Source organism: Hetaerina americana, unplaced genomic scaffold (assembly GCF_022747635.1).
Source record: "Hetaerina americana unplaced genomic scaffold, ioHetAmer1.1.p SCAF_18, whole genome shotgun sequence".
NCBI lineage: Eukaryota > Metazoa > Arthropoda > Insecta > Odonata > Calopterygidae > Hetaerina > Hetaerina americana.
The window spans coordinates 4,905,079-4,932,679 of NW_027286741.1; the positions used below are offsets into that span (position 1 = coordinate 4,905,079).

At 41.7% G+C, this 27,601-nt stretch overlaps 1 protein-coding gene across 1 annotated transcript in view; it reads left to right on the forward strand.

Moving 5' to 3' along the window:
* Positions 1-27,601, forward strand: part of LOC139687203 (uncharacterized) — a 270,420-nt gene that overhangs the window by 46,925 nt on the left and 195,894 nt on the right. The window contains exon 3 of the mRNA XM_071584325.1: positions 27,208-27,339. Coding sequence (XP_071440426.1) covers positions 27,208-27,339 — 132 coding nt within the window. The remainder of the gene's footprint in view (positions 1-27,207; positions 27,340-27,601) is intronic.

Below are 27,601 nucleotides of genomic sequence, written 5' to 3' on the forward strand. Positions count from 1 at the left end.
GTGCTTCTTGGGCAAACTCCTTAGCAGGCGGTCTCTCGGGAGTGACGATATTGGCGACAGGTTTACCTTCACGATGACGTCATTTCCGCCAGCCCACGTCCCACTTCCCGCCAGCCCACGTGGAACACTTCTCTCTCCACGAATTGATCGGCTCTGAAGCCGCCTCCGGGTTCTTCACTCCCTTTCCCTCTCATTCCCTCCCATTCCCTCCCATTCCCTCCCTTTCCCTCCCCTTCTCTCCTATTCCCTCCATTTACCTCCAATTTCCTCCCATTTCCACCCTTTCCCTTCCTTACCTTCCCTTACTTTCCCCTAACATCCCTTTTTCTGCTTTTCCCTACTATTCCTTCCCTTTTATAATAATACAAACTAATGTAGTATATAATTTCAGTCGGTGTTCCGCAGAACTTGATTCAATAATGATTACTTAGTACGATCATTTGACCGTCGTAAGTTATAAAAAAATTGTATGAATCGAACTTGAAATGTCGCCTATTTTTTATTCGTTCAGATAAAAGTATAAGGTTATAAATAAATAAAACTTCCCCTCAATCTAATGGGTGTCCTGCCTGAGTTGTCTCAAGATCTCCCTCGTTAGAAACATTCTTATGGATTTAATGACACCAATTATACTATAGCATAATATGGCAAAAAGGCAATGAATTTATGGATGGAATTCAACCACCTTTTCAGGAGGTCAACCATGAAGTAAAACGCTCCTTACTTTTGAATTGATTCTGGATGTCGGGTATTTTCTTTGGCGCCGGATTATAAAAAGTCATGAAAATTCCGCAGAAGTTTTTAAGCACTTTCGAAAGACATTTTCTAACGAAACCATCTGAAGAATACGTTTAGTTACGTAATATTTAAAATAAAATTGAAATATCAGAATTTACCTGGAATATTTTTAAAATTCAAGAGCCTCAGCAAAATAGCTTTCCTGTGACGAACTTCTACTTTATGGTGAACTATTTTCTTTGCACACTTCGCACATCACATAAAGTAATAACTCAAATTTGCAATTAAATGTTCGTCAAATTGGGAATTAAACGGTTGAAACTGCATTAAATGAACCATCTGCGATAAAAATAAACCAGTCATTTCAAGCACAAACTAACATTTCAAAAATTGCTTTACCGGCTGCTATCCGCTTTCCAATACCTTGCCCATTGTTGGCCACGTAGAAAAATTGATAATCTTGCAGTTTTGAACTGAAATTATAAAAGATTATCCGCAGTATAATTATAATTATTTTTATATATATTGCAAATTAAAAGGAAAGTTTTGTATGGTTTTGATAAATACAGGCTACGTGAAATAAGTATCGTGACTGGTTCGCTGTAGCCTCAACGGAGCAACGCATGGAGGTCCGACCGGTCGGCTCGGTAGAGGGGTCCCCCACCACTCAGGTGCACTTTAGTTCAGTCGCCTACGGGTATGCATTGAGAGGGGAGGTGGATTTACGTGACGTGTGATTGTTTGTGGTGTCGTCGCGCCAGCATGGAGCGCAACTTCGAGCGACGCTACGCTGTGAAGTTTTGCTTCAAACTCGGAAATGCGCGTTTGAGACCCATGGACTCATTAAACAGGGTAATGGGGATGATACCTTAAGCCGCAAGAGTTTTTGAGTGGCAGAAAATGTTTAAGGAAAGCCGGGAGCTCGTCGAAGACGAGCACCGCGTCGGACGCCCGGTGATCGTTCGTACCGATGCTCAGGTGGCCAAAGTGAAAAATATTTTGGCCTCTGACAGGCATTTAACCATCGACCTTATCAGTGAGAAGACCAGTCTTTCAGTTCATTCCCAACCCTGCTCCACCTGACTTCTTCTTGTTTCCGCGAATAAAAAGGGAGCTCAAAGGATATCGGTACGACTCCATCGAGGCGGTTCCAGCGGTGACGACAAAGTCTCTCAACAGTATTCTGGGAACCGACTTCCAGCGGGCTTTTGACGAGTGGCAGACGCGCCGAACTAAGTGCATCGATACAGGATGAATGTATTTTGAAGATTATTTAGCAATTGTAATGATAACTGCAATAAATTTTGATTTTTGGGAACCAGTCCTGATACTTATTGTGCAGACCCTGTATTATTAGCAAAATATCCCCTCGTGTGCATTTCAATGTATGCGCCACTTACATTTGACCGTGGACATACTGCCATGAAGGTTTCAACACACACACTATGGCTATGCTTCAACCCGATCCGATGGAATGGTTTGATTTTAATAAAAGAGTAGGTTCGGCGTATTTATCAGCTTATTAATTGTTTGATCCATCATTTTCACACCCGTGATATCAAATAGATTGCATTTCTCTTTTTGCGTCCTCAGCTGTCGATCGCCTCCCCTAAATACTAATACTACTAGTAAATATCGACGGACTAATTGTGTATGATTTTGATCATAGAAGCGCGGATGACATCGAAAGTGGTGCAGTTTCTGGTTTTTCCAGTCTTCGCAATGATTACTGCGATTTCACACACCGCTTTCAAGTTTCTACTGATGTCTCTATCAGGTTTATGTTGATGCCTTTATATTTTGTGAGCGTCTAAATGTAAAAGGGCAGAGTGAATTGTTTTTATCAGGTACATTAGTGTTAGGTTAATTAAAATTTTACGAAATGGGGGTTTTGTTTTATTCCCGGATGAAACTCTTTAACATGGGGGTGACTTTGAGATATCAGAGGTAATGAGACATCTCTCTATCGAGATTTGAGAGAAATGATATCTTCTTGTGTAACGTGCAGCGTGAACGACCACCCTTCCAAATATTTTCTCCCTCTCTATTCCTTCCACACTCTATGAGTGATTCGGATTGCACAGATGTGAATGGTTGCATTCTGCACTTTCGCGTGCAATTACTTGCCCGGTTATTTGTGGCGAATAAAAGGAAGCTAATGATAAGTCAGAAACCTGGCACTTATGAAGTGAAATAGAGTTAGACAGAAATTTAAAAAAATAACTGCCATTTATTACTACACTTCCTATAATAACTACGCTAAAAATGGTTATAACAAGCCAAGTTTTTTAAAGAAAAATGAATGTAAATACGTTAAAAAAGAAAAATAGAAAAAATTCCAAAAACGACCCGGAGTCACTGAATGTGTGCCAAATAAGTAAAATACAGAATGAAACTTAATAAGAAAACAAAAAAAGTTGGCATCGAAATTATAAATACAGTTGCAAACAACTTTATTATAGAAAATACGCATTAAATAAATGAAGTCTTCAAAATGTAAAAGTAAATTACTAAAGCTTTGCGTAAAGACGGACTGACGGACTTGGCGGAAAGGTATATTGGTTTATTTTTCATTGATTTGAAAACGTGCCATTAAAAATTAGAGAAATGAAACTTACGTAGCGAAAAAATCAATTCGTAACGCTTTCAAAGGACAGAAAATACTGAAAAGCTGAGAGAATTTTTCTAACAGCAATTAAGATGAAAGAGAATAAGTGCAAGGACCGACAGATTTAGGAGTTCATATTCCTTTCCATGAACGACAAAGGGGTCTGACTGAAAATGACCGCGCGAAAGAGTAAAAATTATATTAATCAGTTCTAAGTAGCCTTGAATGTTGTCATTGTTTTATCGAAACGTTAAAATCGTTGTTGTTTGTTGCTCGCCTTGAATTCGTAGAAAAGTATTTAACGCTCAAACACCGAAGTTCATGCCGGTTTGATTAATATTTGTATGCTCCATTATCTGACAAATTTTTCATTTTCAATCGTACGGTTTTTCGGCATCTTGCATATTATTGCTATTTTAGCAAAATTTAGTATTAAAATATTCTGCCAGATATAAAATCATATTGTCCCCCAAAATCTAGCTTGTGGCTTTCAGGGTATGAGGTAGGGTCATATTCGCGTCAGCATTAGTCTGGTGTGTACAAGGTATGTTAAAAAAGTATCGCGAATTTTGAATTTTCGCGGGTTACGTACACATGATTTTGGATTTTTTGTAGCGCTATGGTTTGCACTTATGTCTCTCACCTACGCCGAATAGTTCGGCCATTTTGAATGTTCAATTAATTCTTGACTGATGTTTTGCATGGGCGTGTTTTGGCTTGTCTTAGATTTTTTCCTATCCCAAAAAATGGATCAAAGAATCTGGAACAATTTTGTGTGAAAAACGAAATCAAGTGTTTGGACGCAATCCAAATGTTAACTGGCATATATAAAAGCTACCTCGGACTGAAGAAACGTTAATAGGTGGTAAAAAATGTCCTCAGAGGGCCGAGAAGATGCGAACGACGAAGAGCGTGCCGGAAGCCCGAACATGTCAACGACACACGAAAACATTGATTAAGTGACGAAAATAGTATTGGCCAATCGTCAAATCTCCGTTAGAGAAGTTGCTGAGGACCTAAAAATATCGATTGACTCGTACCATTCAAATTTTACCGATGATTTGAGTATTAAAAGGGTCGCCGCGAGATTCGTACCAAAATTGCTCAATTTTGACCAAAAACAACAACGCATTAACATTGCTAATGACTCTGTCTACGATGACTCAAATTTGCTCCAGAGGGTCATAACTGGTGACGAATCATGGGTTTGTGGTTATGAGATGGAAACCTAAGCTCAATCATCCCAATGGAAGCTGCAGCGCGAGGCAAACCGAAAAAAAGCGCGGCAAGTTCGGTTGAATGTGAAAGTTTTGATTACCGTCTTCTTCAAACGCAGGGGCGTGGTGAATCATGAGTTGTTGCCACAGGGTCGAACGGTAAATAAGGAATATTACCTGCAAGTTATGCGCAATTAGCGCGAAGCAATCTGCTAAGCAACCCGCACGGATTTTTGAAAGAACAGCAATTTGGTCTTGCACCATGGCACGCCCCTGCTCGTACATCGTTGTTTGTGCGCGAGTTTTGGGCCCAAAATAACACACTAATGATGCCGCAGCCACCGTATTCCCCAGTCAGTGACTTTTTCTTGTTTCCGAAACTGAAGAGGCCCATGAAAGGACGACGCTACGCTGTGATTGACGAGATAAGGACTGCATCGAAGGAGGAGCTGAATAAGATCAGAAAAAATGATTTTATGAAGTGCTTCGAGGATTGGAAAAAACGTTAACACAAGTGCATAATGTTAAATGGGGATTAATTTAAAGGGGATCAAATAGATATTCTGAATACATAAATAACATTTGGAAAAAACAAAAGTGGGAAAACTTTTTAATGGGACTCGTATGTAGGGCGATAGCCAAGAATAACAATCGGAAAGTGTTGAGCGAATTCAAAATGAAAAGGTTAGCATAAAATTTGAAAAAGAATCCAAAAGCATTTTGATCATACGTTAGAGAAGTTAAGGAAAAAATGTCAGTTGTTAAATCACTCAAAATCGATAAAGAAGAAAGAGTAACCAGCAGTTTGGAATAAGCTAACTTATTAAATTCCTTTTTCAAAGCGTCTTCACTAGTATCTCACAGGATACCCCATATAGCTTACCTAATCGTGCCGGCCAACCGGTGCTCAAAATGGATATCTCATATAGTGGATTAGAATTCTGAAATATATTAAAAATAAATAATAAATCCTCCGGACCCAATAAATACCTGCTCGTATATATAAGTCCTTAGCTTCGAAAAATGCGCCGTATCTAGAAATAATGTTTAACAAGTCGCTGTTTTATCGCATGCTTCCCAGAGATTGGAAAACGACTAATGTTGCACCAATTTTAAGAACAGAGAAAAGGAGGGACCAAGTAATTACACACCAATTTCCTTCACATTTATTTCAAGTTGTTTATGGAACAAATGGTTGCTAGTTTGATCGTCGACCTCGATAACCAGGAGTCATTAATGATAACTTAGCTCAATTTCCGAAAGGGTAGATCCTGTGAGACACAACTTGCCATTTTTGTTCATGATGCTCTTACTTCGGCAGCGTTCCCGGGGACGCGATTTGTCTTGATTTTTAAGAAAGCCTTCGACGAAGTACCTCATAGTAAACTACTAACAAAGCTAGATGCATATGACAAATAAAAATATGCGTGGCTGGTCTTGTTGAATGATCGGGTACAAATAGTAGCGATATATGGAGTTAGCTCAAAAGCAGTAGAAGTTACTAAAAGTGTCCGCCATAGATGTGTTATCGGGCATCAGTTATTCCTACTTTACGTTAACGAGATTGACTCCGTACTCACCAGTTAGATATGCTTATTTGCCGACAATGCAGTGGTTTACAGAGATATCCGTGATCCTGAGGACGCAACAGCATTATCAGAAGATCTTTATCCAATCAAACGCTGGTGCGACACTAAATTAGAATTAAGCTTCAAAGGTTGCGTGGTAAAACATATTTGGAAAAAGAGATTCCCTCCCGAACGCCTATTGCATCAGGACACCGAAATAGAAATCATAGATTCAATTACATACCTAGTCGTTACCCTCACTCACAACCTCTCCTGGGTGAAACGCGTGCAATGAATATTTGGAAAAGCTAACAAAAACTTAGGATTTATTAGAAAATTACTAGGTAAAAGTGATAAAAAGGTTAAAGAAGAATGTTTTATTTCGCTGGTTTGACATCATCTATAGAAAAAGCTGCAATCAAATTGGATTCCCACGAAGTTGAATTAATTGCCGGATTGGATCGCGTGCAGCGTAGAAGAGCTAGACTTGCAAACGTTATAACGATAAACATAGTGGTTTATCCAAATATTCGAGCAGCTAGGTTGGGAATCACTAGTGAAGTGAAGCTTGAATTACTGATTGAAGCTCTTGCATACATTGGAAGGAAGTTTCTTTAGCATTGATGTTGAAAATGTATTATTATTACCCCCATCGTACTTCGGTAGGAGAGATCATGGCTATAAAATTAGAGAGATTAAGTGTAGAACAGTTAGATTTATCTGTTTATTTTATCCATGAATGATGAGGGATCATAATAACACTGTCCGACCGCGGTAGGGTCATGTTCGGGTAACAATTGTTCTAATGTGTATTCACCCCCGCCACACATCACAGCGGTAGCTTGAAGGGTACATAATAAAATGAAAAATTAGATTATAACCCGTCATTATCAACCCATCAAAAAAGGGTGATTACAGACATTCATTAGAGCAACGGCAGCAGAAGGCGGGTAGGTGTGGCATGAAAAAGGAACCGCGCCGAATCATAGGTCAGTAGCTTTCCTCTGAAGTCACTCGGTCAACGAAGGAAAGTGCGGAGGGCGGGGGGATTTTTGACTTCCTCTAGCATTTTGCGCAGTCTTGGAACCGTGCTGACAAAGCAACCGTTTGCCGCGCTTGCTCGCCGTGTTCGGGTGGTCGGAAACGGCATGTAAATGTGAAAAGAGAGCATATTTTGTCGTTGGATTTCTGAGTGAGGGGAGTCCGTTCTGCGAAGGACGTGGGGCGCATAAATTATTCGCCACACGTCTTGCCACGGCGAAATAAAATGACTCCGGTTGCCACGGGAGGGGGGTGTGGGGGGCGCCGCTCCGGCTCTGACACGAATCTCATCCCCCCCCTCCCCCCAACCAACCACTCTCGCTTGCCCACTCCGCTAATGAACCACCGCCGCCTTTTCTTCGCACCACCCCCCCCCTACCTCCTTCGCCCAAACGCACCCCGCCGGCTTCCTCCTTTTCTTGTTCTTTCCGAGGTGCGGGCCGGGCCCTTGAGTGAGTGTGATCACGTGCGTCGTGCGGGGCGAACGTTTGTTTTTTCGCTTTCCGGCTGGCAGAGATTCCCGCAGCTAGCGCTATAAAACTCGTCAATGAACAGAATGCGGAAATATTATTCCTACTAAAATATACCAAAATTATAAATGTTGCATATCATGTAGCCCGTTGCTCACAAGCGCGTATCTTTATGACTTGAATTCCTTGTTGTGCAAAATGCGTCGGTCCTGGACCATTGGGGCAATCGTCGAGGTGGTTTAAAGAGTAAATAATTTGATCCATTTATTCATTTTTTTAGAACCCCATAAGCTACCGCGAGGGTGTATGGCAGGGGGTAAATACAAACCAGACTAATTTTTACCTGAGCATGAACCTACCGCGGTCGGATAATATTTTTATGATCCCTCTTCGTTCATGTGAAAAATTACGTCTTAAATCCATCTGCTCTACACCTAATCTCTTTAGCTTTACGGATATGATCTCTCCTAACATAATGCGATGGGGGTAATAATACATTTCCAGCATCACTGATAAAGAGGCGTCCTTTCAATTAATGCAAGATATTTAATCTGTAATTTAACATTTGCTCCATTGAGTGATTTCCAGCCTAGCTGCTCTAATATTTTGAATACTCTTCTAAGTTTATCGCAACAACGCTTTACTAATCTATCTTCTCTATGCTGAACGTGATCCAATTCGGCAATTAATCCATCTTCGTGAGAATTCCAAGCACAATTGGTGCAACTGTATGCAAAATTTTGTTGAGGAAATTAAGGACCCGCCTGATCTTCGACTTTTGGTCTCTTAAAATTATTTTCAAAGATCCAACATTAAATTATAAAGGTTTGCGTTTTTTGACCATCCGGATGGGATTATCTTTTTAATTTATGATAATTTTGGCTCCATTTTACTATTTCATTGCTTCTTTCCTCATGGCGCTGCACTCATTCCCATTGTTGGAGTGACACTGCTTCCCCTCAACAGAGTTATAAAGTGAATTTTAGTGTAATTGGGAAATTTTACAGGCGGAAAAATCACCACCTGTGTGTTTAGATACTGGCCAACTAGGGGGCCTATAATCTCTTGATATTTGATTGAAATTATGTTTTGCATTTCTGAAGAACGGAATACGTTGGAGGGCACCTATTGAAAGAATAACGTTACATTCCGTATTAATGTTAGTTTTTTATTATACTTAATGAATATAAAATATTTTGCATCCATAAACTAGGTTAAAAATTATTGTATATTAATCATAATTAGGATTACGTAGGATAAGTTGACGCTATGGAAAAATTGTAATCAAACATACACTATAAGAATTATATTGTGCCACCACGGTAGGGTCATACTCGGGTCAAAATTAGTCCGGTGTGTATTCGTTCAATGCTACACAGCCTGACGGTGGCTTGCAGGTTACTAAAATAAATGATAAATCACTAAAATAAATAAATGTTGGTTGCTGAACAGCCAATCATCTTCGTAGGTTACGAAAAAGTACGATAAATGGAATGAGACGATAGGCGTCTGATGTAGAGTGAAATAAGAAGTTTTGCAGGGCGTGGATACGGAGAATAATTTCATGAATATTAAGGAACTGATCTTAGAGATAGTGTGAAAGATGGAATGAATGTCATTTCATGGCGGGGAAGCAAGCGAAGAGAGGTGAACTAGGCCATTTGTGATATCGGAGATGGAAAAGTTATAGGCCTTGATAATATTAGGCGTATAAGGTATTGGGAAAAGTTGTAGAAGATACGAGAACAAATGGAGTAATTATTTCATTTAATCGAAATTAGGTCACGAATATGTACTTATGGCTATGTTAGACCCCCAGTAAATGAAAATAATGAAACAACGTACTTGGATTGGCAGGTGATGTTTCAAAGTCATGCCAGCATTTACCTCAATAAGGCATGTATATTTCACAAATCACCAAGTTACGGAGTCCAATTCCTTCCCCTGTGCCAGGTAGACCCAATCTGGCGTCCAAAAATCAAAAAAATTGGCGAAGCAGAGTTTGCCGTAAGTCGTCGTCAGGAGCTAAACCCAGGACCGCTGATCCTGTGCGTGTATATATATATATATATATATATATATATATATATATATATATATATATATATATATATACAGGGTTCGTCCGGAAAATAAGTGTACTGAGCTCAGGAAAAAAAATTTACTACACTTTTACATATCTTAAGCTAATATTCCTCAAAATAGGACCCTTGTGAGTCGATACACTTGTTCCAGCGGCGTTCCCATTCCTGGAACGCTCCCGCGAAGGCATCATCGGGAACCTCTCGAAGACACGTCGTCACGGCCTCTTTGACGGCGTCCAAAGTCCCGTATCGCGTTCCTTTCAAACTCCTCTTTATCTTCGGGAACAGAAAGAAGTCCGGTGGTGCCAAGTCCGGGCTGTAGGGTGGGTGCGGCAGCGTTGCAACGCCGTGCTTGGCCAAGAAGTCCGACACGACAAGCGCGGTGTGAGACGGCGCATTGTCGTGATGCAGCCGCCAGATGTTTGTGATCGCTGGCCGGACGCGGGCGACTCGTTTTCAAAGCCTGTCGAGCACTTGGACGTAAAATGCAGCATTTACAGTTTGTCGTTCAGGTACAAATTCGTTGTGGACGACTCCCATTTTGTCAAAAAAGACAATGAGCATCGCCTTGATCCGAGATTTGCTCATGCGAGCTTTCTTTTGACGGGGTGATGACGGGGTGTGCCACTCCGCACTTTGTCTCTTCGACTCCGGGTCGTACTCAAAGTTCCACGTCTCGTCACCCGAAACAACGTTCTCTAAAAAATGTGGATCATTTTTGCAGTGATCCGCAAGTTTTGTCGCGATTTCCAAACGATTGAGTCTTTGATCATCACTGAGCACTTTCGGCACCAACTTTGCACAAAATTTCGCATCTGTAATTGGTGCCTAATAATCTCGTGCACTATTGTTTTTGGCACATTAAACTGCTCTGCTATCATCCGAACACTAAGACGACGATCAGAGTTCAGTACATCGCGAACTTTTCGCACATTTTCGTCGGTGAGTGTCGTTGATGGGCGTCCAGGCCGTGGTTCGTCGTCGACGTCTTCTCTGCCCTCCACGAACATCTTGTGCCACCGAAAGATCATGTTTCTGGACATGGCTGACTCCCCGTTAGCCTGGTTAATCATACCGACAGTTTCGGTAGATGATTTCCCAAGCTTTACCGCAAATTTGATGGAATAACGCTGCTCCAAAAACTTCGGCATCGCGTTCCGTGACGTGGGTCGAGCGTGGAGGTTCGCGTTAACAGAGCTCCTCACTACACCACAGCTCAGAGCCGACTGCCTTTTTCAGCGTCGCTTGCCAACATACCCCCCTCCAATCGCAGCCCGTCAGAACGGTGCTGGGCGCGCCTGGAGCGGCGGGAAAAAATCAGTACACTTATTTTCCGGACGAACCCTGCACATATACACACAATAATACAAATTGATAAGATTTCAACGAGGTGTGGAAATCCATTGGCCTCTGGACTCCTGATCAGCGGTTCTATAAATAAATTTATACATATATATATATAAATATATATATACATATATATATATAAATATATATATATATATATATATATATATAATAATATCTCATATATATATATATATATATATATATATATATATATATATATATATATATATATATATATATATATATACATTAATGTATATATATATACATATCTATATATGAGATATTATTATATTATACATATAACTATAACCATATATATATATATATATATATATATATTATTAGGTAATCTACCGGTTAAGGTAGGTTTTTGGATGGACAAAATTACTAATTCAACAATTTGTGACCCCCAGCAAAACACAACATCCCACTCTACACCAAGTCCCTCTTCATCTCTGAGTACTTTCTTCCTCCCTTCATCCCATCTAACATCCCCATCCTGTTCTTCCCTTTCCTCGTTTGCCTAACATTCTCCCCTCAATCACAGTCTTCAACATCCCACTGCCGGTCAATACCCCCTTCATCCACTTTTCCTGCCTCCGTAGGATTTCTCCCCACAAACCCCTCTCTTCGCCCAACATACCAAGTCCTTCCTATTTCGGAATTGTAGCTAAAACTGATCTCACAAAGCCTTCCGGCCAGAATCCTTCCTCATAAATACTACGAATCAGCCTATATAGCCTCTTCCTCCCCCATTTTCCTAAACATTTCAATAGTTCCGCGGGATTGTTATCCACCCCCACGGCCTTATTTGGTTTCATCTCCCTTAATGCCCTTTCTATCTCATTGTCTAGTATGCCTGGACCTAAGCTTTATTCCTCTACGTCATATTCTTTTTCAATGTCTAACTTTCTAAGTTCTTTACTTTATAGTTCTTCTATATACTCCATCCATCTCTCGCGGATATTTCCCGTGTCAACTATAACCTTACCCGCCTTATCTCTAACTGCTAGCATAGATATCCCTTTCTTACTTCCCGATAAAGATTTAACTTTGCTGTACAGCGCACCAATTTCACCCTTCCTCTGCAGATTTTCCATATCCTCGCACTGCTTCTTTAACCAAGCTTCGTTTGCTTTATTTGTTGCCCGCCTTAATTTAATGTTTAATTCTTTGTACTTCTTTTTGCCTAACTCTGTATTTACATTCTTCCATTTTCTCCGCTCATCCATCTTTATAATCATCTCATCCGTGATCCATGGTTTCCTAGTTCTTTTAGCGTTAACGGTTCCAATAGTGTCTTTTGCAGCTTTAGACAACCCTTTCTTGAAACTGTCCCATTTTTCTTCGATAGTACTTAGCTCTTTACCATCCTCCATTATACCCTCTACCGCCTGATTGTATTCCTTCCTTTTCAAACCATTTAATACTTCTACATTCCAATTTCTAACTCGCCGCCCCTGCTTTATCTTTTGGAAACGGACGCTACATTTCATAACAACTAATTTCTAGTCAGAGTCTGCATCCAATCCTGGGAAGCTGCGCGAATATATCACATTATTCCTAAACCTATGTTTAACTAGGATTTAATCTAGCTGATGCCTTTCTGAGTCACCTGGTATTTTCCATGTATACCTGCGTCTTTTGTGGTGTCTAAACCAAGTGTTGGTGATGACTAACCCCTGTCTCCTGCAGAACTCAACTGCTTTCTCCCCGCGGTCATTCCTCGTGCCTTAACCGTAGTCCCCCACCTCATCACCATCTCTTCCTTCGCCTACCGTTGCATTCCAATCCCCCATCACTATCAAATGTTCCCCTGCAGGAACACACGCGACTATGTCCTCTAACTGATAGTATATCCTATCGACCTCTTCTTTGTTATGATTTCTCGGTGGCATGTATACCTGAATAATAACCAAGTTCTTCGGTTCTGCTTTTATTTCTACTAGTAATAATCTATCCGTTACCTCCTCTATGTTGACTGCGCTTCGTCCTACCTCTTCATTCAATACTATGGCAACCCCTCGTTGGATCTCGTCCCCGCCGCTGTATATTATTCTATACTGATCACTCCAGTAATCCCCGCTATCCTTACATCTCACCTCGCATCGACCTAAAATATCTATATTTCCCCTTTCCATCTCTCGCTTAATATTATCCATTTTCCCTGTCCTAATCCTTGTCCTAACATTCCACGTTCCTATTCTAACTAATTTGGTCTTCTTCTCCTGCGTCTTCACTCCTGCTGCTGCTGGTTCTCCCTTGCAAGGGTTTCGCGGGATGACGACCGCGGAAGCCTTGCCTCCCCCGCTGCCGGGCACGACACCCCCAGATTGGGCCCAGCCCCGTAGTTGCCAGGACTCAAAATATCTGTATAGTCCATCATGTTAATCTTGGGAATGATAGTTAAGGTGGTTTCCCGTTGCCTTCGTCAATGGTGTTTTTAACGTGACACCATCACTTACTGCCCCCCCCATTGGGGTCAGACGCCATTGCAGCCACCTCACTGAGGAACAGACGCTGCGTGGACTACCTTTCGTCTGGCTCCAAACCTTCGACCTATCTGGCATGGGTGACCCTACCAGGAGCAATTATTATTACTCCCGCCAACACAGTTCTAGAGATCATCGGAACGCACAAACCCTTCCACCACGTCAAGGTTGTAGTCCGGGGAGGGCTCGATACTGATATGCTCTAATAATTCAGCTAATAACACTTGCTGATGGCAGAAATATCGTGAAGCGCAGTTGGTGTTTTTCATGCACAGCATCCGATAATCGGTGGAAACGTGTGATTGAGGGGAAGTCATTTTCTGTAATTTTGAAAAGGCCTTTGACGCGGAACGCACAATCTCTTCCACCATGTCTAGGTTGTAGTCCAGGGAAGTTATATATATATATATATATATATATATATATATATATATATATATATATATATATATATATATATATATAATTATATATATATTTGATAAAAACTCGCGAAAGTTAATATAAATACCTTCATATAAATAAGGACCTGGAGATGGAAAAGAGAAGAGAAGAAATTAATCAATTTTTACTCTGGAATGAATCGGTGACCTCTCAGGAAGAAGGAAGGGAATAGTCCATAAAAACAGTCAAAGCTAAGTCAGGAAAATATTAATTGAAGCAAAGAAGAGTCAAAGAGTACTGTAAGGAATATACGAGGGGAACTGGAATAGAGGATTTTTAGTATCAAGATATTGAACCAGCAATTTTGCATATACAAGGAGACTATGACGTGTGTGAGTATAGCTTAAGCTAAAGTACCCGTGCTGGAGAGGCATTAGGAGTACTGAAATAAATAGAGCGAGTCGCAGGGGTGGACGATGTTTTAAATGAAGGACACTTTAGAAGAACGTGGTAGAAAGAGGTTTTATTGACTGATTCGTAGCACATACAGGGATGTCAGGGAAATTTGACCGGAAGACTTGGTCTTATGCGTCAACAACAGGGAGGAATACAGAACAATGAGTTTGATTTTGCACGCAGCTGAAGTGAACTTCAGAATCATCAATAAAAAGATCAATGACCCTGTCTCACATCTCCTCCTAGCAGAGCAGTGCTAGGAAGAGGTGTGAGACAGGGTTACCCATTATCACCGGGGCTGTTCATCGTTATGCGGAAGAAATGATTAAAGTGGCATGGGTGGAGATAGGTATGAAAGTCGGAGGGGATTTCATAAAATCAGTTAGGTTCAATTGGTGATAGTAACGTGGCCACACGCCCTTGCGGCGGCTTGCGGGGTTTTCTGTAGATGAAGCAATTAGAGGATCATGAGAAGAAAGAGCGGGATGGGTACGAGTTTTGAGGGAGGGAGCAAGTGATTTAGCCTCTCTTCAGACTCTACCTTCCGTGAAGCAGATATTTGGATTAAAGGGGATGCTTGGGTGGTGAAGGATCTCTTTACCCGTGCTCGGGTTTTTAGATCATTTGGCTGGTCAGAAGGGGGAAATAATCTTTTTGGTTGGATTGTTCGTTGGCTGATTGTTTATAATTTCGGTGGTTTTGACGAGGGTGAGGTGCGAAAGTTTTCCTGGGTAGGCATTTCTGAGGATTTTTTCCAATCTTTTCTCTACCGACGGATTTTAATGATTAGTGATAGATTTGCCAAGAGCGATCCGATTTCATTGCAAAATCGGTGGGTGGGGACGTGTGTACGGAGAATAGCGCTTTGTATGAGACGAATGGCAATGCCTCGGTGGAGGTATTGTCACTTAATGGTCGGTTTTTTGTGACCTATACAAGGTATTTTTAATTGGAAGGAGAATTGTCAACTTCAAGACGCGCGTTTCTGAATGCGAGGCAGTGCAGGTGTAGGAGACAGAGGAGGAGTTAAGAAATTGAATGCCTGTATTTCAGGCATAGACACTGCGACAAAAGCAAGGAATGCATCGTCTTACCCATAGTAGGAAGGTGGGTGTAGCGAGATAGGATATTTAATTAAATGAGATCCAGGTTAGCGCGTAAGGGGATGAATGAACTGCCCGTTTCAGTGCCCTTGATATGGTAAGATTCTTTCTTTTGAGTGGCATGGGAGGAAACAACACATGTCCCTGGATTTAAGAATCTTGAAAATGATATCAAAGTGAGGATTGAAGATAACGTGTGCGAGACTAGGTGAAGATTGAGAGATGTCTGTGGTAAAAATTCCTTTAGAGGAACCATTGTTCATGAGAAAAGAAATGATTTTGTCTTGAAATTTTGGGTTTCCATCTTTTCGAATACATTTTAAGAAAATATGTCGGAGGGATGCCTCATTGATTCTGTCACCTAGTCTGCGAAGTCGAAAACGAATGTGATGGGGCCTTGATTGGCCTACCAGGGCTTATTATTATTGGGTAATCTACCGGTTAAGGTAGGTTTTTGGATGGACAGGATTACAAAATAAATACTTTATTACTCCTAACAAAATACAATTCAACAAACTTTTCCACATCAGGTCCCTCTTCATCTCTGAGTACTTTCTTCCTCCCTTCATCCCGTCCAACATCCCTATCCTGTTCCTTCTCTTTCCTCGTTTGCCTAGCATTCTCCCCTCTATTACAGTCTTCAACATCCCACTGGCAATCAATACTCCCTTCATCCACTTTTCCTGCCTCCATAGTATTTCTCCCAACAATCCCCTTTCTTCGCCCACCATACCAAGTACTTCCTCTTTTGATTTCTTCTCTGTCCATTTCACTCTCTCCATTATTCTCCGCACCCACATTTCAAAAGCCTCCAATCAACGTCTATCCTCCTGCTTCAATGACCACGTTTCCGCGCCGTACATAACTACGCTCCATATCAAAATTTTTACGAGTCTTTTCTTAACATCCTTACTCAAAGTCCCTCTCATCAACTCCCTCCTCCTTGTGAAAGCCTCTTTGCCTAGCGCAATTCTTCTCCTTACGTCCCAACTACTTTGGCCGTGTTGGTCCAAAACACTTCCACGCTTGGCTAAATGTTCAAGACTGTTGATCTCTACTGGGAATAATTGGTCGGCAGATACAAAGAGTTGATAAGATACAACGTCTCAAATTTCGTTATACTTTGCGTATCGGTACGTGTGGGATTCCAAAAAAATTGCCATCGTAGGGGTTAGACAGAAATGCAAGCTGTCACTTAGGATCGTCACGCTTACAACTCTATGGGTGGGAGATAATGAATTCTTTATTAAATACCATTATCTAGGGAATGGGTGAAAGAGGGCGCTTTTGGGAACATTGCGTAGGGTACTCCTTTTGCTGGGGTTAGATGTATGAGGGGAAAATGGAGCCTCATTCGGGCGTCTCCTCCCGACCCCACCCCCCCTTCCATCCGGGGACCGGCAGATGGATAGGGTGAGCGAGCGACGAACATATTATTCCCCGACTACTCCTGACTCTAGAGTAGTCGGTGGGTGGCCCCACTCCACATGCTGCAAATTCGCTTGGGCGGGAGGGGGGTGGGTGGGCGGGGAGGAGAGGGGAGCGCCAACAGCGGAGAAAGTAGGTCAGAGGAATATTATAAAATTTTGGAATCCGTGCTTTAAAAAGACGTGAAGAACGGGAAAGGAGTGAGACGACCGAGTGCTCCGCCTTGTTATTGCGCTCTTGATATTGGGACCGTGTCTCCCACTCATATGAAAACAGCCGCGCACATGTCCGCCCTCGTTGGACTTTCGGTCTGATGGGCGCGTCGGGATCCCGTCGGCCTTCTCCATTCCATCGCTGTCTCCGATTCCCTTTAAGGGTACGCACGAGGCCATTCTCACGAGTACGTCAGGGTTTTGGTTTGGCGCCACCACTGGCTCTTACTCGAGCCTCAATGAAGGCGATTACAGTCATGTGATCGATATTGGCGGACTGCTTTCTTCGGAGTGTTCGGGCGAAGACGAAGAAGAGTGGTAAGATTCGAAATTCGGTAAATCTGCTGTCGACGTTTCGATCACTGCCAGCCGTTCAATGGCGAGGAAATAAGCATTAGATTTCCTTAAAGCTTAAATACCACGTGAAGAGAGAGAGAGAGAGTTGCGACGTTCGATTGAATAGTACTCGGTGGGAGTGCTCCAAATTGATTGTATTTATAACGAAGGAATAGTTAAATAATTCTGGAATATTGAATAGAATTTTTTCACAATAATTATATTCAATGTTTTCCAATCCCTCATATTGGACTAGAAGCTTAAGGTTGTGGAAGGACTTGCTTGCCCCGAGGATCGATAGAGCTGTGCTGGCCGGAGCAATGATAATTACACCGAATAGGATAGGCCACAAGCTGAGAACCTGAAGAAAGGTGGTTTGTGCAGCATCTGTTTTTGGGTGAGGCGGCTTCAAAGGCGTCTGACCACAGTGCAGTAGTCACGTTTGTTATGATGCCACTTTAAAATAACTATTGAAGAAGGCAATGAGAGACCACTTCATACATCATGTTGTATATTATTCCCAAGATAATATGATATAACCAAATGTAGACAAAAGTTCCGGCAAACACACGATACTCAGCTCACAGGGCCGAGCGCTGCGCCTAGCAGCGAAGGAAGGGTCACCGCGTATGTCGTAACATGAAATCCTTGCACAGCCAAGCGAGTAGCCGAAGTTGAAAAGACCCGAAACAGGAAACCGCCGTAAAAATGAGGACTTGGAATCTGAGGGCGATGCTCAGAATGGGGGATTGGGAATATATCAAGCGAGAGATAGAGAGAGAGTAAAGTTAGGTGTAGGTGGAAAGATAGCGGGGATTATGGAGCGAGATTAACAGATTGAACGATTGTGAGATTCGCCGTTGGATGTTTATAATACTTTATATAAAAGAGGCGGTTAGTGAACATGGAAAAGATAAATTATTTATAATATTAGTGAAAATATGAGCAGACGCGGTCGGAACAGTGACGATCCAGGTTTGCATGCCCACATTTAGTCAAAATGAAGAGTGAGAAGGGATCATTAAGACGGAATTATGGAAAATAAACGGGAAACCCAGTTGTGGGTTATTGGCACTAGAATGAAGTGGCATATGGGAGTGACGATGGCGAGTAGGAGAATTCGATTTAGGAGAAAGGAATAAAAGCGGCGAAAAGCTATAGAGTTTTGCCGGAGGAGTAGTTAAATTGTAACCAAAATTTGGCTCAAACATCGTAAGTGCACCTAGAAAATGCTAAGAAAAATATGGAGAATGATTTAGATTTTTTTAGTGAGCTTAGGAATAGACATAGGAATGGAGTAACAACTCAGTTTGTTGGAAACAAATGAGGATTCGGACCACATACCAGTGTTCATTCCTCAATTTAGTATTCACAACGTATTAGTCTGATTTTAAATATAACAGAAAGAAGAAGGGAAAAGTAAATGCATAGTAGAAGAAGCAACAAAGGTAATAAAGGAAGGAGTACCAGGAGGGGGTTGTTATAATTCTTGAGATTGGACTAGAAGGGGAATTGGAATGAAGGAATATTGGAATGATGGGCTATCTCAAACAAGAGACGACGAGAGCAGAGAGCGAAAAAATAGGAAATTTAAATAGAAAAATGTTGAGAAACCACCGGTTACATTAGACATGATGGAGAAGATGGATAAAAATACGAGAACAGAGAATCGGGGTGAAGACTCTATAATACGCCAAACTAAAAGGTGAGGCGAGCGAGCAATATGGAAAAGGGTGGAAAGAGGAGTGCGATGATGTGGAGGCTCTCCAGATTTAGGGCGAAATGAGAGCGCTATACGTGACGGTGACGAAACTGTCAGGATTCAAGAAAAGAAAATTCAAGTTCATTATTAAGAGATGCAATGGATCTTACAAAAGGGGTTCTGAGAAGGTAGAAGGAATGCAAGGAGTAACTGCTTGGTACGGATAAAGATTCCAGTGAGTTCAAATGTGGAAGAATTGATAAATTCTGTCGGTAACTGTGCGTTATGACCAGGATTACTTGTCTGCGAGATAAAAAAGGCATTAAAGGAAATGAAATTAAAGAACTAAGTGGGAATGCATAAATATCCTTTAGAATTACCGAGGATTCAGGAGAAAAGCAAAGTTTTAAACGGCTGATTTTTAGAATTTTTGAGTGAGAAATTTAGCCGAAGGGCCTTGTCTCGGTATCCATCTCATCAGCAGTGCGTAGGGTTTACGGGACTATTTAGTTGTTTCACACGCGGCATGGTAGTGCTTGTGATGATCAACACACGGAGAGATCACTCTATCCCTCTCTCTTGCTGTTTACAATCTGAAGATATTCTTTGCCAAGTAGTCGGGGCTCATCTGCCTCAGAATTGGTTTTCGCACTCAGTTAACGGTTTGTGTCGTACGCGACGACATTCTCCTCCTCCCCTCACCATTTCTTACCCTCCTCCCTTCTCTCCTCTTCCCACACCCCCCTCCTCTCGTTCTTATCCACATCCACGGTCGTGCGTGACCAACCCCCGATGCGTCTGTACCAAATGAGGGCCATTCAGCGAACTTGAGAGTCGGAATACGTGGCAATACGCATTCATTTTAAGAACTTTTTTCAAAATTCATAATAATAATTCCGCATTAATTTTGATTCACCCTGGTGACGTCTTTAAGAATAGAAAAATTGGGGAGAAGAAAGTGTAATGTGATATAGATGAAAGGGCCCCGATTACTGTTGCAATAACTTAGCTGAATTTTTCTGAAAGTTTGTGAGTGTGTATGGCCATTCTTCGAATTTTTTATCACATTATCATGCCGTGAAGAAGGTATTCCATTTTTTCTGGCAAGCCCACGTTAACCAGTTTCTAAAACCAAACCCATTTATGACATGAGGCCCTTGTATTGGTTTTCAGAGAAATCCCACACCAAAGACCTTCGGCAGTGATAACTCTGAATCCATTGATAAGATTTTCATTCCTCCAGGGAAGGATAGTGCTGCGAGGGGCAGGGGAAAGACTCGAGGCGGGGCGGAGGGAGTACCCGTCGCTAGCGGTAGTAGACTATTGCAAAGAATAATGGCTGCATGGACGGCGGGGAAATGACCGAGTATTGGGCTTCAGAGGCGGGGAAATAGCTGCGAAACTCTCGAAAATTTTGCTTAATATTTAGTACGACAAGCTGTTTCTAACTAACACGGTATTTTTGTGTATTTTCTACTGGTAATTCTTCAAAACCACAACGTAGAAGGAAATACTAGGCTAAAAATACGTTGGTTTTGACGACACCGAAAAGTGGAAGGAAGAATTTTAAATTAAGAGGAGTGAATTGAGAAGGGAGAGATGAATTATTTCTTTATTAAGTAATCCATCATTGAAGGTTTAGGATTGGCATGACTGTACAGTGATACATTTTGTAGCTTCTGCTAAGAAATCCTGACACCCGTCACTAGAATATACCCTTTCTTAATCCACATATATCCCTCCTTCCTTTATTCCGACTCATTCCTCCCTCTGCCTCTCCTCTATTACACTCTCCAACATCCCAGTGCCATTTAATTCCATCCATTTTTCCTGCCTGCTAATGATTTACTCCAACAAACCCCTCTCTTCCCCACTCACCAGCACTTTCGCGTTTGTTTTCCTTTCTATCCACATCACATTCTCCATCATTCTCCGCACCCGCATTTCAAAAGCCTCCAATCTACGCAAAGCAGTATATAACTACGCATAATATCAAAATTAAAACGAATCATTTCCTCAACATCCTTACCCAATGTTCCGGCCATCAACTTCCTCCTCCTTGTGAAAACATGTCTGCCTCAAGCAATTCCTTCTCTTGCCATCTTATATCATTACTTAAGTCCATACAGCAGTTACCATCTTTGTCCAAAACGCTAATATAATGGATAATATTTCCACCTTTGTCATCGTATTTCAACAATTCATTTATTATAAATTACATATTCAGATTTGATTTGGTGGAACTGTGCTATAATAACAGAGACGAAGACTGTTACAATTTTACTCTTCTTTATTGGGTGGAAAATTGTTATGGTCTTTGTATCTATTATTATTTCACTAATTATTTTTCTTTCTCGAAAACCGCATAACTATGATTTTGTTTGCGTTGATTCTCATCCCATTCTCATCACACCGATTTTCTAATGCCCTCAGCAAAGATTTCAATTCCTTGACCGAAAGCTTGATCATTGGCTAACCTGACTTTGTGAATAACAAACAGACTTTCATTTCTTTCTTGACTGCATCCTATGCATGTTTTACCATTTCATCCGCGTGTATTTTGAAAAGCACGGGTTGACATTAAAAAGCTGCCATGGTGTATATTTCAAATGAGCACGTGAGAAATAACCATTACCACAATATGCACGATGAAGAGCATTGGTAATAGTGCAAACCCCTACCGTACTCCTCTTCCTTACACTGCACACCCAGATTTTCGATCCGCAACTCGCTCCTGAGCAGCCTGTGACATGGACGTACTGGTTGCGGATTAGTCCCCTATCCCTCCAATCAACTCCTATTTCCCACAAAGCATTCGATAAGGTGTTTGATAGAGTAGTTCGATAGAATTACTCTATCAAACACCTTCTCGGAAGCCTACGAAGCAAATACTTGCGTGCAAATTAAGATTGCATTCTTTGTTGCTATAATAGTATGTCCTCATAACTGGTGTTTCAGAACGCGTACTTATCCTCTATGTGGACCAAATTGACCATCTTCAAAGAATTATTTACCACTTCCTCCATCCTCTCCTTGATGATCTTAAGAACCATCTTGCGTGCATGCAAAGTCAATGTTGCAACTCTGTACCGATTGCTTGCAATCGCTTTTTAGACCGTCTGAAATGGGAGCTAGTACCTTCAATTCTTCAACCAAATTCTTCCAAAATACTGCATTTTTAGACCATACGGCCCTCTCCCTTCCGCATTTTCCTAAACCCTTGATTGAATCCGCGGTTATTTATGTAATCACCATGGCCTTGTTCGTATTCAATATTGCTAATTCTCCTTCTAACTCGTTAATACTATGCCTGGACCTTGGCTGTTCCCATCTACGTGTTATTCTCTTTATACTCGTATGTCTACATTTCTGGCCTGATATCGCTCCATATAGATCCTCTGGGTAATCTTTCCGTCCCTTTTGATTCATGGTTTAATGAATAACTTTCCTTGATAACATTCACAAATCTTCCTTTCTTCTTGGTATATTTTCCACCTTTCCATAAAGTTCACCCCTCCCCCCACTTATACTTTTCCCATCCTCCTACTGCGCCTTCCGCCAGGTTTCTTAGTTCCAATCAGTTTACCGCCTGTTTTGTATGAATCTCTTTGTATTTTCTTCAATTCTGCGTTTACAGTCTACTCTTTTCTTACCCTGCTATACTTCATAATCGATGCATCTGTAATCAATGGTTTCCTTGTCTTTTTCGTATTAATTGTTTCTGTAGTTTTGTTCGTGGATTTCGACATCCCTTTTTTATATTTCTTAATTGCTCTTCAATTCTACCCTTATCCCTGCCCCCACTGCGACGTTTCTTCCGCTTCCTTATAGTACCCCTTTCTTTTCTCTCGGTTAGTTCTTCCACATTGCATTTCCCTTTTCTTCTTTCCTCTCATGTATTTATGAATCTAACTGTACAGTGTGCCATATATTTTAAATTAGCAATAAATTGTGCTCCCGGGAAGCTGTGTAAATTGATCACAATGTTCCTAAATCTGGGCCTAACCAAAATGATACCTTTCTGAGTCATCTGGCATTTCCCATTCATGCCTACGCCTTTTTTTGGGGTCTAAACTAAGTGTTGGTGATGACAAACTCCTGTCTCCTACAGATTTCAATTGCTTTCTCCCCGCGGACATTCCATGTACCTAAACCGTAATCCCCCAACTCATCACCATCTCTTCCTTTCTCTATCGTCGCAGTCCAATCCACCATCTTTAATATGTATTTTGTTTTGGGAACGCCCATAATCATCTCCTTTAATTGATGTTCTTTTCTTTCTCTTTTCGGTTACTTGTAGGCAGATAGAACTGTACAATGACTAATTCTAATTTTTCAGCCTTTATTTATGGTAATAATATCGTATAACTTGCTTGCACTACGCTTCTTTCTGCCTTCTAGTTCAAAATTATTGACAACACCTCCCCCCACTTTGTTGGGGTGTTATTTTTGCTAACAAAGTCAGAGTGGGGCAGGGGTAGAGAAAAGTTCGCTGCGCTTAGTTTGATTGCCTCTCGATAATGGTTTGCTTGAACATCTTCGCCAGGTGAAAAGGAATGGATACCGCAAACAATGGTTCAGCCGAGTGTCAAAAGAACTTTGTCCCAAAGTCGAAGCAGATCGAAATTTCCGCCGACCCTCCTGAATGCCCTCCTGAAGATTCGTACTGAAATGGTTGGATCGCGATTTTAGTGGCGATTGAAAGCCGCATTGTGAGTGTCTTGTGGTCAGCATCTGCACAATAAATGGAAAGGAGCCGATGCAGGGGCGTGAGGCGGGGGAAGGATGCTGGCAGGGCACTAACCCCGACTGCACCACTCTGAGCCAACACATGCATTTGAATTAAAAATAGATCATATACAAAAACGCTCGTCAGACTACACACAACCATTTCCTGTTAATCAATCAATAATTGAATAAAATAGATTAAAATGTGTGTCCCAAGCAAATATTAATATATATGTATTAGGGTTCTTGAGTTCGATTTTGCATTGGTTTCGTATCGTTAGAAGGAGGAACGAGTGATTGAATCTGGGTGAACCGATGTCCATCTCTTATATCATATGCCGGTGGTCGAATCTACCGATATAAAGCTTGGCGCCATAATTATTCCCTCGGCGCCACATGGAAACTCAAGTGGCAACCCACACCCATTATTAATTCTAATTCTTGCTAGTTCTGTACGTAATTTAAATGGAATATGTGATACGCGTGCTGTTGGTCACTGAGGTTTCGCATAGCGGGATGTTGGAGAAGCAAGGGGCGCTGCAGTCGCCGTTTCTTGAAGCCTCCCTCCATTTCGGTGGCTGGGAGCCGAAATGATCGCCGGCTCTCCAGGTGAGGTGGCGGCGGAAATGGAAGCGACGGAAGAGGAAACATGAAAAGGTTTATTTATTTTACGACTTCATTGAGGTGCGATTGAGACTCAATAGTTCCTTCTTCCATCCTACCTCTATTCATACATACGTCTGCCCAATAAATACACCCACTGGGGCAATCTGGCGGCCATGACGCGGACTATAGCCCCACCCATTAGCGACGCTAGTTGCCTGAGACCCAATGAGCAGCCGTCTGTGCTTGACGGATCGTCGAGCTGTGCGCGTGGTGCCTGTTATGTTAGTTTCTGCTACTCTTGTTGTTGCGGTTTGTCTATAATGGTAATTGACGAAATCACGGAGCAACAAATCAAAATCAAATTTTAGAGGAAATACTGTAAAAAAATCAAGAATACGCCGATCGAAAATCAAAGTAATGCTCCCGGTTTTCTTTGATGTCAAAGGTGTTGTTCATCATGAATTTCTTCCCGAAGGACAAACAATAAATAGCTGAGTTCTACCTTAGAGTTCTCAAGAGTTTGAGAGATCGCGTGCGTCGTGTGCGACCAAATTTGACTCAAGGCGATGAATGGATGGATGCTTCGCCATGACAATGCATCTGCACATTCAGCATTGATTTTTCGCCAGTTTCTGGCTAAAAATTCAATCACCATTCTTGATCATCCTCCTTATTCGCCAGATCTCGCCCCCTGCCATTATTTCCTGTTCCCCTAAGATGCAAAAAAGTGATGAGGGGACATCACTGGGAATATGTGGAAGACACACTAAAGCAAGAAACGACGAGTAAGCTACAAAGCCTAATGCCCTAGAACTTTTTAAGGGTGCTTTAAACAGTGGAAAAGAAGATGGAATAAGAGCATAGCAACGCATGGAGAGTACTCTGGATTGACTGGCGATGACGTTACCCCCGCCGCCACCGGGTGAAATAATGGGAGAAGGCGGTTAGGTCATCAATAATTTCGGGTAGACGGATGTGGGGAAAGGTATTTCGAAGCACGTGTTAGTCAAAGGATGGAGGGCACCGCCGAAGGAGACCCGGTACAACGGGACCCTAGCCGCACACCCGATCGAGGCTCGGGCCCTCCGCCACCGTCCTGGGATGAAAGCAAGCGAAGAACGAGGCTGAGAATGGACCGGAAGAGGCCCCCTGCAAATGGAGGAGGCCACGGCCGGCCGATTCGTTGTTAAATCCCATTCAAACTTGAAGATTTAAAAGCGCTGGCGTCGATTTTACCAGAGACATCTGGTTTCCCAGTTCTCACATACTGGTTATTCTAGGCGTCACTAAACGATAGCACTCCAAATCGCGTGCCTTCAAATGCGAGGGTTAGCATCAACAGAGGCGGACTTATTTAATCATGATATCATGAAAGCGGTGGTGGGATATGCACAAGTGGTTGCGATACTTAAGATTTAAAGAAATTACTTGACAGGGACGCTCCCGAGATGTTGATATACATATTAGGACACTTAAAATGAATAAAAAAATTAAGCAAATGGATTATGGTGTTTTTATATTGCTGTGCACAAAAAGTAGTCGCGTATGAGTCCAGTTCACTAGGACACAATGTAATTCATTAAAGTTACAGGGAAATTTCTAAAAGGGCCTCTAATATTCTCCATAAACACTAACAAACCAGGTTCCCGTGTAAGCACCAATCTTAGGTTATCTGAAGATGGAACGATGATAAATGGAGAAATAAGGATACCTGCAGATAGCGAGTTATCTTCTGAGATGTTGGAGTGGTGTGAGGAATTTGTACAATAGAGTTAAATATCAGAAAATATACAGGATGGAAGATTTGGAATAAGGCCAAGATGAACAAATTCTAAATTGTAAAATAGATGGTATCAAGTAAAGCATAAGAGAATAGGTCAAAATTACGCTGAAATGTAACATTACATGTAGTGCCCATACTAGAAGAATATCCTGTCTCAGTCATGAAGAAGTTTCGTTGGATGAATTTTAGGAAAGATTAAAATGAAATGGTAAGAGGGATGGAATACGCTCCACATTCATGACATTCGGTAAATGAGGAAAAAATATTTGTTATCCATGAGGGGAAGCTTTAATGAATGAAGTTGAAAAGATTCAAAGAAAAGTTATTAGGTTTGCTAAAAACCGCGACAAACAGGGAGAGTGGCGGTTGTGTTACATAAATTAGGTTGGGATTTGCTTGATTCGCAGAGAGCAGGAATGAGTAACTTTTGGAAAGGTGGAGGACACCTCGTGTTCTTACGACGAGGAGGGAATTATTGCGGACCCAAATCATATCGGTAAACTCGGCCATTGGGATGAGACGCGAGAGAGAGGGACTCAATCGTGCATAGAGTCCAACTTCAGATGAGGAATGTTTTGTGGCCAACATAGATCATCGGTTCATGGGCAGCAAAATCCAAAAACGGTGACTAAAGGAAGTGTAAGTGATTTCCTCGAGCGATGAGAGTATCATCATTTGCAAGGTCAGTCTTCTTATTGGCATTCAAACAAGGAAATGGCTGCGGTGATATTTTGCGTCTAAGACAAATCTCTTCCATTACTATATTAGGCCTAGGTATATTAAAATTGACAGAAAATGTGGATTAATCGGTGACTGATTTTGTTTGGGATCTATCCCGTTGGCATTAAAACTTTTTTAATTATTCTCGCTTAATTTCTTTCTCTCCGTGTTTCCACAGGCTCCATTGCCGCCTTCAAGATGCGTGCATCCGTGGTGGTCTCCCCATACCCTCTTCCCCTGCTCTCCGTGGTGCTGCTGCTCCTGGTCTACTTGGTGCCCTCAGTGCACCTTGTTGCCTCATATGACAAAGGTAAGAAGAGAGGATCTCCCTCTGCGATTTAGCTAAACTTCCAGTTACTAACGACATCATGTTTCTCACATCATATAATAGCTGCGCGAGACGAATGATTTAATTGAACAGGTATTCGATTTGATTTCTCCTCGATGGAATCTCTCGTCCAAATCTAAGACATTGTCCTCCGATCCTCATGGTGGGCGATGGCCAGGTGACGGAAGTAGGTCCTAAAACCTGCAGTAGGTTTCAGCATCTGTTCATGTCTCGTTAAATTCAT